General features: G+C 34.4%; 1 protein-coding gene across 8 annotated transcripts in view; it reads right to left on the bottom strand.

The window, feature by feature from the left end:
- SNTG1 (syntrophin gamma 1) overlaps window positions 1-12,293 on the bottom strand; it is a 907,627-nt gene that overhangs the window by 277,474 nt on the left and 617,860 nt on the right. For all 8 annotated transcript variants that reach the window (XM_032421884.1, XM_032421883.1, XM_032421890.1 and 5 more), the window contains one exon: window positions 8,641-8,697. In XM_032421884.1, coding sequence (XP_032277775.1) covers window positions 8,641-8,697 — 57 coding nt within the window. The remainder of the gene's footprint in view (window positions 1-8,640; window positions 8,698-12,293) is intronic.

Here is a 12,293-nt window from a genome sequence, read left to right as displayed (position 1 = left end):
TGCATAAAAATTCTGTTTTGATAATACAGAGTTGAGAGGTTTGAAACCAACAGTTGAAAAATCAAATAAATTCATTAAAGAATAAAATGGGGTGCCCGGATGGCTCAGTTAGTTGGTTAAGTGTCTGCTGTCAGCTCAGGTCATGATCCCGGGATCCTGGGATGGAGTCCCGTGTGGGTCTCCCTGCTCAGCAGGGAGTCTGCTTGTCCCTCTGCCTCAGCCACCCCCCTCATGCTCTTGCTCTCTCCCCCCTCTCGCTCTCTCTCTCAAATAAAGAAATAAAATCATAAAAAAATTATTAAAAAACTAATAATAAAAAAGAATAAAATGTCAGTTATAAAAGAAGTATAGCACTTTTAACATAGGATAGTTGAAAAGACAATCTAAAATTCCACTGGGTTTCTCTATCTTCAGAACACGTAAACTTCCTAAACCTTTTTTATTTAAGAATAAAAGTTATTTTAGAACAATATTTTTTCCATGAATGTCAATTTTTAACACTGAATTGCCAATATATTTAAATATAAGATGGGCAATAGTTTTTGAGAAAAGTAGTGGTAGTCAACATTTTCTTGGCAAGTAGTCCTTTTTACTTCTAGAATATTAAAGAAGAGGCATGATAAATAAAATATTAAAAACTGTCTTCCTCAGACTGAAATTCAAACCCACTGCTAACTCACTTTACTCAGTATTTCCTACCAACCAAATATTCACCCACCCACCCTCACTAGCTCTGTGAAGTCTCTGGCCTAAGCGACATGGCTCCTAATTCTGTTTTGCCTTTTGGTCAATATGCCCATAACAAGCACAAATTCTGTTTAAGATGACTTCTCATTTGATCAAAAGATATGATTTGTGACTGATAGTATAGTTGAAATGAGTGCTTATTTAGCACACAATAGACACTGAATACAAGGTAGCTATTATCCTAATTAATCTATCAACCAAGATTTATGAATAAAATTACATGGCATTAAGGGTGGTAAATAAGCTTAGCACTAATCCACTCTAAAACCCTTAATATTTACTAGTTAGTGTTCCAAGTTTCCAATCCCCTTTTTCTGTTCTATTCTTTCTTTCCCATTATACTTACCAGCTTCCAACCTACAATTATCTTTATTTCTTATATTTATTATTCATTTTCATTCTTCTTCCCCCATCCATAACTAGAATGTAAGTTCCAAGAGGGCACTGAATTTTTTTGGTAATTTGTTTCATACATTGATGTAAACCCAGTGCATGGAATAATGTCTTTCTTTTGTATCTTTGAAATGTTTGTTGATGAATGAATGAATGAATAAATAAAGTCAAAAGCTTTTCCAAGCCTAAGATAGACCTATTCTTGTAAACATATTACAGAATGATTTTAAGTAGAAGCTAAGAATATACAATGAAATTAAATGCCCATGATTACAGTTAGTTTCTAGAGGTACTTGGAAATTGGAAAGGATTTTAAGAATACGTATCCTTTTCTTAGAAGAAAAAACTAGTTAACAGAGATGAATCATCCACCAATGAAGGTTTAGGTGGTATAAAAAGAAGAAACAAACTCATCCAGATATTTTATGGTTCAGATATTTTGGGGCAGAGAGTGACATTGTTTATGTCCCTCTTGTCTGTGTGGCTGTCATCAGAGTGTTTTTCTTCAGCTGTTTTTGTTTTTCACAGTTTTCTCTCCTTGCATTACTGAATCCAAAGATTTTCTTAGTGCTCAGATTTTTAACTCCAGGTACCATGGTAGGATGGTGGGAAACCTCTCCCTGGGATCTATCTAGAGAAAAGACTTGAAATTGTAATTTCTGAGGGCCAGCTCAGTAACCCCATTCCTCCCTCAATTCCAGAGAGTTAGAACTATGTTTAAATGACAGGCTAAAACTAACCCCTATTTTGTCAACAGTTTTCTTTTTATGCAGATGTTAGGAGTTCTGAAAGAATTCTTCAATTAATTGCAGAAATTACTTTATTAATTAATTAGAGAGCAAATTTTTAGACAAAACTCAGGAGATAAAATTGGAACTTAAAATCACAGTACCTTAATTTATTGGATGAATTGTGAGAGCAGTCCAGTTCTATTAAAGTTAATAAGATTTAGCTCTGGACCTAAATGGGGAAATGTAAGGTTTTCCAGTCAGGAATTAAATAATGCAACTCATCCTGTTTAAAACAGGGGACAAGCTTCCTATTACACTTAGAATAAAACCCTCAATCATCAGTTGCCCCCTGTCTTATGGCCTCAGCCTGCCTTACTTACATCTTCATCCTGGACCTTCATCACTCTGAGCACCAAAGGACATCATTATATAATATCTCCTTTGCCTAGATGCTTTTTTCTTTCACTCTTAACCTGGTAAACCCCCAACTCAAATTCAGAATATCAGCTGAAGGATCCCATTCATCAGTGTCTCCTTACTTGAAGCAATTCACTTCTGTAACACTGGATCCAGGCTACGATTTATATTATTTACATCACAATTTGATCGATATCTATTTTCCCACTGGATTACAAGGGGTATAAGGTCAAGACAGGTTTTCCTTTACTGGCTCTTCTCCTCAACCTACCCTTAGGCCAACCAGGGTGCAGGCTTGAGGTCCAGGTTTAGAGAATAAATGAATTAATTGAGCTCTGTTGTTCCAGTGTAAAATCAAAACTAGGGAAAATGAGGCAACATTCTACATTGCATCCCAGAAATTATTAAAGTATATACCATTCAATGCATAATTAAGTTTACAACTAGCTTTATAGGATCCAGGATATTAATTCCTATCTAAAGCATTTTGAGGAGGACTCTATACAAAGAATTTGCCAGTATAACTGAAATTCTACCAAATCAAACCCAGAATGTTCTTAGAGCATTGGAAACCTTGCCAGATAAATATTTTTAATTCAATATTTTCATTATTCCAGTTAATCAATCAATCATATTCTGGGCTCTAGGAGGAGAAAAAAAGACATAGACCCCACCATTATATACAAATTTAGAGCTAGGAAAATATTTGTAAACAGATAATAACAACACAATAATTAAGGTCAAGAGCCTAATGAACAAGTATGGGAGAAGCACCTAAAAGAATATGATCTGAAAGAAAATGGGAAAATATCCTTACCTATTTGAGTGCCATGCCTACCTCCTAATATCACTTAGTGTGAATTTGGCACAAATTAATGGTCTTTCCCACATACTATATTATTGCCTTCATATGAAAGTCCAAAGTAGGGAAATCTATAGAGATTGAAGATATAGTAGTAGTTGCTTAGAGCTGAGATAGGGAGACAGGGGGAGAAGGGGATGATAGCTCAAGGATATGGGGGAGACAAAAATGTTCTAAAATGCACACATCTGTGAATATAATTAAAACCACTAACTTGTATACTTTAAGTGGTTAAGTTGTATGATATGCAAATTATACCTCAATAAACTATTTAGTTTAAAAATGGTCTTTAAAATGAAAATTGATCAGTGGTTTTAACTGATTCGTGGGGACTAATCCATAATCTTCAACCTAAGCTTTATTACCTGCCTGGTATCCTCCTATTTCTATTGTGTAAAGGTACGTATCCATATTGTCTCTGGTGGAAACAGAAGAATCAGACTCAAGTAAAAAGAACAGAGAACAGAATGAGGAAAAATGTATGTAAATGTGGGTGTACTTATATCACCCACTAATAAATTAAAAGGAACAAATTTATTTATTTTTTAAAATTTTATTTATTTATTTGACAGAGAAAGAGCACAAGCAGGGGCAGCTGCAGGCAGAGGGAGAGGGAGAAGCAGACTCCCGCTGAGCAGGGAGCCTGACGAAGGGCTCCATCCCAGGACCCCGGGATCATGACCTGAGCCGAAGGCAGGTGCCCCTAAAAGGCAGAAATTTATTATAGCTGCTAGGAAGACATATATTTTTATGTGGTAAATTGATACAATTAATACCAAGTACTTGATATTAAATTGTTTCCTTGATCGTGGACATATTGATCCATTTAATTTAATTTTGAATAAACCAGAATGTAAATAATTTAGAGAGGAAACATTGCTTCTGTTCCCAAGTAGAGAGTTTAGAGAAAATTTAGTCTAGTTTCTATAGCTACAGAACATAGTTATTAACAGTAAGGACTATGTCATCTGCTTTGTGTGAGGTTTAGGCCCAGCTCTGCCAGGTACAACAATGGGTAAATTACTTAACCTCTTAATACTTAACCACATTATCTATAGAGGGATAACAATAGTTACCTTCTTTGCTGGATACTAAAGGCCAAATGAACCTGAATATAAAGTACTTAGTTCAGCATCTGGCACTTAAAGAACAGTTAATAAATACTTGCAATTATTGTTTATAAATGATAAGATTTTAATAATAATTATAATTTCATTCTTGATTGCTGCAAAGTTAAAGCTTTCATATAAAAATCACCTTTGATTGCAAGCATTTTCTTAATGGACATAGATAACAGAGCCTTGTCTGTTGGAAAATAACTCCATAGAACCTTTTCTAGTAATAATAAACAAAACACCCTTTCTCTAAAAAGTGATTTGTTAACTGACAATGGCCAGAGGTATGATTGAATAATATGCAAATATACGGTATTCTATTTTCAAAGAGATGGAAGATCAATAGGAGATAGTGGCTTGCTTTAACGTGATTATCCATATGGTGATTCTCATAAGAATGAAGCAAAAATACAAGAATATTGGGTCCTATGTTGCAAAGCTTTGATGATTATTGGGGATGTAGGTGAGGGAGACCATTAAGTTATTTTTGGAAATGGTTAAGTTTCAGGTTAGTCCAGACAAAAGGGATGAGCACTTGAAAGAAAGATTCTACCAGAAGGCCAGAAGGCAGGCGTGATATGAGGGAAAGGGGGGCAGGAACTGAAGAGCTGGGAATAAAGGACAGAAAGACCATAGGAATTTAGGAACTCTGGAAAACTAGACAAGGGCCCAAATCACAATGTCCTATAGGAACAATGAGAATATACACTAGCCAGCCTGATAAATCTGAGAGCTTCAAAGTGTGAAAATCAAAAACAAATGAAGACCAACCTTGAAAATTCTCTTAGCAGACAAAACCACTCTAGTCATACAAAGTTTCAGTTAGCTTATTTTGCAAGGCTAGCTTGACCCAAGTCATTTCTTGTCTATGCCTCTAGAAATCATAAGTAAAACTTGAACTATTTCCCAAGGTTGGTATGAGGTAACCACTAACCAGTTCCTTATCATTTAAGAAAATTGTAATATTATAACCAATCCCTGTGAAGAATAAACAGTCACTGCCTTCCCACTATATAAGTTGCTTTATAACAATATACCCTGAGTCTCATTCCATGTTTTGGTTTGAGTGCTCTTGCTCTGCAAACTGTCTTTTTGGTGGGTGCACATAAACTTTTACTAATCACTACTTCAATGATTCATTGTTTTTACTTCTGCAATTTCTGAACTTTTTCCAAAAAGAAGCAGTTTCAGTCTGAGAACAGAGAAGATTATGTGATTATAAGTGGAAAGTTTTGGCATCTTTTTGTTCAGTTTTTGGAGAATGATCTTTTGGAAGTTTGAAAATGTAAATAAGAAGAACTTGACATTTGATTGAGTGACAAACAAAAACAAGGGTTCTCTGCCTGGAGAGTATTGGGGAACAAGAACATTGTAGATGGACAGGTAACATCAAGGCTTAAAGGACATTGGTAGCTTCAGGGACATCATACTGCCCACAGTCTATAGCCACCAGGGCACATTAATAAACAAAACATTAGTGCCTCTCTGTGATGTTGCCCACCAGCTTTTGTAGCACTGACCACCACGTGGGAAAAATGAGGAGTTGCCACCATACACAATCGTGACAGAGGCAGGAAAGGCCCATGAGCCAAGATTTGTCAGGAGCACAGAGCATGGCCAATTGGCTTTGACTTGTGACAACACGTGTTGGAGTGTTTTAGTGTTTTCTGACCAAAAAAGAGACATTTTTTTGCCCTTTAGTCAGGTTTTTGCAAATAATTTTTGAGAAGGTAAAATTGAAATAACATCACCATATGTTCTTAGTACAATGAAATTCAGGAGCACCTGTAGGAGTCTTCACTATATTGGTTAATGCCATTTTAATTGTCTGACATGCACTCTTCCTTCTGTTATCTCCAGTTGAGATATTCCAGGTTTTAAGTCAATAATTCTCACTGCAAAATCTCCAGTGTGTGCCAGAAGTGATTACTTAACTGGAGCAAATAAGGATAAGATATATTTTTATATATTTATGTGAATAATTATATTATCAGCTCAAATTGCTCCAGCAATAGGTACACTAACAAATAAATACATAAGAAAATAAGTAAATGGTCAACATTAAAATATTAATTCTGCACTTAGGTTAAAATGGTTTCTTAATCTGTTCATTCTGTATATAGAGTATATATATAACATGATATATATATATATTAACAGAATGAAAGATCATCTTTTTTTAAGATTTTATTTATTTGAGAGGGAGGGAGAGAGAGACAGAGAGAGAGTGAACAAGCAAGAGCACAAGAGCAGGGAGAAGGAGAAACAGACTCCCCACTGGGCAGGGTTCGGAGCTTGATCCCAGGACACTGGGATCATGACCTGAGCCAAAGGAAGACACCTAACCGACTGAGCCACCCAGGTGCCCTGAAAGATAGTTTAAAAATAAAAAAGCAAGTGTCAGGGGTAAATATTAAGAAAAGCAAATTGGAAAACCCTAAAAGGAAACTTTTCAGAATGATTGGGTAATATTCTAAATAAAAATATTAATTTTAGTATCTATGGTTAGTGTGTCGTAAGAATGGTAAAATAATTGCCTATCAGGCCTGATAGGTGAAAATTGCCAATAATTGCCAATAATTGCCTTTTTTTGTTAGAATTTTAATATATGGCACAGATCACAATTCAAATACTGCTTTTGTAGTCAATATTATGAATGGAAACTATACACTCATTTGATTTACAAAATTACTTATTTAGGTGTAAGAGTTTTGTTTGGATTGGAATAATGAAAATATTAAATGGATATAATTCATTTGGCAAAATTCTTGATGTTTTAAAAACTGTCTAGGTTAAAATTGTGCCATTTTAGTAAAAATAAATTACATTGTATTATTGGCTTTAAATTATAAATGGAAATAGAAAAAAATAGAAAAGAACATTTCCAGCCTGCCCAAAACTAATGTAGCTCCACCATCAGAAATAGAGTTGGAATGGCTGCGTGGCTTAGTTGGTTAAGCATTAGACTCTTGGCTTTGGCTCAGGTCATGATCTCCTTATGGGTAGTAGGACAAGCCCCATATTGGGCTCCCCAAGTCTGCTTCTCCTGTGCCCCTACCCCTTGCTCAAGCACACACATACACACACACTCTCTCTCTCGCTCGCTCGCTCTCGCGCGCACGCACGCTCTCAAATAAATAAATAAATCTTAAAAAAAAGAAGAAAGACAGAAATAGAGTCAGGCCTGATAGGTGAAAATGCTTATCTCAAATGAAACCAGCTCTCACGAGTGGATTTTATTCACACTTAGCTTTTGTTCTCTCTCGTGGACTTTTTACTATCTTTAGTGGTACCTTTAAATCCTTCAAGCAATCCCAATAAATATCACAGCAAAAACAAAAATCATTTCCACATCCTATAACTTGTTCTGCAAACCTTCCTGGTTTTAGCTGATGATAGATAAAGGAAAGTTAAATATATATTTTAAAACTAACATTTTATGTAGTAATATTCTTATCACTTGACAACACAATGCTATTCCACAGTGGTACATTTTTCTAAGTCATTTTCATAATGCCAACTAGAACTGATAGTCACCAAATTTAGAGTTCCACTTTCCAAGAGTATATAAAATTCCATGAAATATATACCTGAGATGTATGATTTTCACCCTACATAGGCAAAATACCCAACCCAATTGTTAAGATAAAGTTAAATTTCATTTATCTATGCAGAGATGTAGATTTCTAAAGGGCATTTAAAGACATTGAACTAACCTTTATAATATTATGTAATTTCTCATCCTTTTAAATTTTCTATTTGTTTCAGTGGTGACAAATTGCAGGTGTGGTACATCTTTACTAGTCAACCATATACAGGGAAAAAAAGGCCTTTAAAATTTAATAATAAATGGAAGTGAACAGGTATGGTCATTTTTTAAATAAATCAGATGATAAAATTCTGTCTATCCTGTATACTTGACATTGTGACATGAAAATTTGCTGGTTTCTTAAAAAAAGGAAAACTAACCAAAAGAAAAAGATGAATAAAATCCAGCTAATACTTAACTATTAAGAGTGTAAAACTTGTTCTTGCTCCATTCACTGAAGGGGCAGTATTTCCTACTCTGGCTGGTTAGAGGAAGATATGCATATGACAACACCATATCTGACATGTTAGATGACACCAGATAGAGAAAGTGAATGACCTATATTCAATACCAGGTAAAATTGCCAAGTACTTTTTCTAAGAGTATTTCTAAATCAAAAGTTAACCAAGGTTTTGTGAGAACCTACCTAATTTACATCTCATTCCAAATATTGAACAGTTTGCTATAGCCATTCTTGTCTAATTATTAATCAGCAAAAAATCAAAATACACAAAAATGCAGGCATTATGGCATGGTCTTTAAGGATAGACTGAAAAGACAGGCTACCTTTATGCTTAATCCAAATCCTCCTACAGTTTGTCTTCTAATGGTCACCGTTCTTTCCTGAAAGACAGGATTTTAAAAGAGGTTAGCGTTTCTTAATACTATACTTACACACCATTTTCCTTCTCTGGATTCTGTTTTTGTTCCTTAAAAAAGAAATATTTTGTGACACCATACAGACTCTAATTCTTGCAACAAATGGAGTATTTTGTAATTTTCAGATCAAAGGTTAATTTATTTGTCTAGATAAAAGGGACTGTACTGTTATTAAACTTCTAAATTCCCCAAAAATAGGTTCCATTCAATGATTCTTTGGACATATTTTGGAATTTTAATTTTTATCTTCTCATTTTCTCATTTTCAGACTATATATTCTTGTTGTCTAAGAAATGACAAGTTCGGGTTACATAAAAATAACTCTATGTCAATGGTAAATATTATCTTTGTCAACCAAGGTCTTATCTCCATCAGTATCAAGTCATCTTGCTTGCGGAAATTTGAGAGCTGAGCTGGGAGGCTGCCATGTCCCAGCACATTAATGATCCATGTGTGTGTCTAGAATTGAAACTCTGGATAAACCAGGTTTAAAATGATTGCTTATTTGAAAAAAGAATGGACTTTACAACTAACTAATAATGACAATGGAATTATCAATTTTCAAGGCAGAGGAGAAGTATGTCGAAAGTTTGAAAGCTTTTATTTATAATCTTCTCTACTTACTTATAACTTTCTCATGTTTTTGAACCTCCTCCATCCATAATGGTTTGAGACCCCCTCCCCCTTCTCCTGCTGTACTTGGGGTAGATGTTGGTCCCCACAAATGCCCAACTGATTTGACTATATTACCCATTCCCAAATACTGTTCTCTTTCTTATAGATTTTTTCCTTTACTCCCTGGTTTTAGAGGGGCTATGTGAAGCAAATTATATTATTTAAAAAGAACAAAGAGAAAATCTGGAAAACATGTGCTTCTGATGGCTCTTCCTAAATATTTTAAGATAGCATAAAACCTCATCATTTTGGCAGTTACAACATACCTTCATTTAGCCAAGGTTTTAGATTTCATAAATAAAAGAAAAAAAAAATGCTTAAAGAACAAGATCACTATACCAGAAATTGAGGTATATTAACTTATTTATTTTGAATTAAAAAGTAAACTTTTATGGTTGGAGATTGGTGCAAATGAGTAGCACTTAATTATCTAAATTTTCTTCCTTTTTACAATATCCTAAGTAATTTGACCTATTTTAAAACTACAGATTTTACTCTTATAACATGTCATCTAATTATGTTTTCAAGCCAATATTAAAATTACTTACACAAAGTAAGTTTATAGGTACATTATAATTTATGCAAAGCAACATGAAATATAAAACACATTATTCATGTTAAATAATACCATAAAGTCTACTTTTTTATTTGTAAGCCAACTATTATATCACTCCCCATTGGTGGAGGTACAAGTATGGGAAGATGCAGTACTTTAAAACTTATATTGCAAAATCTATGTATATAAGCATATCTTCATGTACAAAAGCAAAAAGGAAAGTAGGCACATGCATTATACACACAGAAAATCTAATGTAAAATAAATTAAATATTTATTGGAAATGTTCTTTTGTTGGACAAGATAAGAACAATCTGTTAAACTAATTAATCTTTGTTTACTTCTCATTAAAGGATTAATTAAAGCTGTACATTGCAAAAATGGAATTGAAATCAAAGAATCTTTCAATGACTCAAATATCCACAACTTAATATGATTGGAAAATTACTTAAGCCCTGTGAATCTCTTTTTCCAAATCTGTAAAATGGTGATAAATAATACATAGTAACAGCTTTGTTTTGAGGATTGATATTTGTGAAGGACCCTGGCATATAGTAGAAACTTAATGAATATTCTCTCTCTCTCTCTCTCTCTCTCTCTCACACACACACACACACACACATCTGTTATTCTAGACAGAAATTCTTACTTAGTAGTCACTTAAATCTGATTAATATTTGTCCATTCTGTATTCCAATAGTTACATCACACAGTAACTCAAATACTGGAAGACTCAACTCAAGGATAGGCCAATTAAATGGTTATCTTTACTCATAAAACAGACTGGCAAACTGCTTCCACAGTACTGCCTATCAAACTGAACAGGTTCTTAGATGGTAGAGTTGTTTTCTTAATTCCATTTCTATAAGGAATAAATTCTTGATTTTCTCAAAGTAAAGAATTCAGTCTGTCAAAGAAAATATGTTTTATTAATAAATGATATCAGCTAAATTTTATACAACATCTTGCATAGAAATCATTAGTCACAAAGATAACTTGGTGAATAAATTCTATTAGTTAATAGTGTATGCCAAGTGTATGCTGAAACACTGCTTTTCTCTGAAGGGACAGCAAGAATGCCAGGGTGATCAAAGGTCCATGCAATGCCTTTACTCCTTCTCTACAAGACTGCTTTCCAGTCTTTGGTGGAGAATATTTAGAATATGTTCCAAATCAAATACAAAGTTGCTGATGCAGAGAGGAGTTGGAGAGACTAGAGAGTCAGCAGTAACTGCTGAAAATCTCAGAGGCAGCACTTATTTTAATGTATTTTAAATACACGGGCACACATATGCCCATGCAAACCCCAGCCAGCACCTCTACATGCTATTGCTTCATTAGTTTGCTTTTAAGAAAGTAAAGAGAAACAAGCAAGACAAATTACTTCTTGTTTTAAAACCAAAATATTAAATTTGTCACTGCAGGTAGCCAGAAGTATAGTATGGCAAGCAACTATTCCCAGTATGGCACCTTGCTGATATTCTTTCCACTGCCTGTATGTTTGTGTTAGCTACACCTTCTATCCCCTTTCCACTTCTCCACATTTGGTTCTTCCATCCGCCCCCCCCAAATAATTTTTTTTAAAGGCAATATAATGAATTGTTTCAGCTATTCACCTCATAAATCAGAGAATATCTGAAAGCTGATCTGAAGTTGTATTCAGTTACATCTTGGGTGTCATAAAGACATTGCCTAAGTAACAAAGCACTGTCCTGCAGGAAACCAATGTATTATTGGTTATTTTATTCTTTAAAATGGAAAATCAAGACAGGTTCCCCCATATACTTACATGCATAAAAAGCCTCTCTTTAATCGTCCTAATCCTTATAAAATGTAAAGGATGGAGCCCAAAAATAATACTGGACTTATAAAAACATGCTGTAGTGGCACCTGAGTGGCTCAGTTGGTTAAGCAACTGCCTTCGGCTCAGGTCATGATCTCAGGGTCCTGGAATCAAGCCCCAGGTCAAGCTCCATGCTCAGTGGGGAGCCTGCTTCTCCCTCTCTCTCTGCCCCTCCCCCTGTTTGCGCTCTCTCACTCTCTCTCTGTCAAATAAATAAATAAAATCTTTTAAAAAAAAGATGTGTTGTACACCTAATCAGCATAAATGTTATGACAAAAAAAAAAAAGCTTGCTTTAAATGTTTAATTTGCTTTATGTAAAAATCTAATTATTGCCACCCCTGCCCTCTGGAATATTATATTTGAAAAACTCTGTGTATACCGTATGACCTATATGGGACTATAACCAAAATATACATGTTACCAAACACAAAGTGTTGCTATGGTATATCCCAAGTATAGAAATGTTTGAGATATGTTGGTGAAAA

Source organism: Phoca vitulina, unplaced genomic scaffold, assembly GCF_004348235.1.
Source record: "Phoca vitulina isolate PV1807 unplaced genomic scaffold, GSC_HSeal_1.0 scaffold25, whole genome shotgun sequence".
Taxonomy (NCBI): domain Eukaryota; kingdom Metazoa; phylum Chordata; class Mammalia; order Carnivora; family Phocidae; genus Phoca; species Phoca vitulina.
This window is presented reverse-complemented; position numbering and strand designations above follow the sequence as displayed.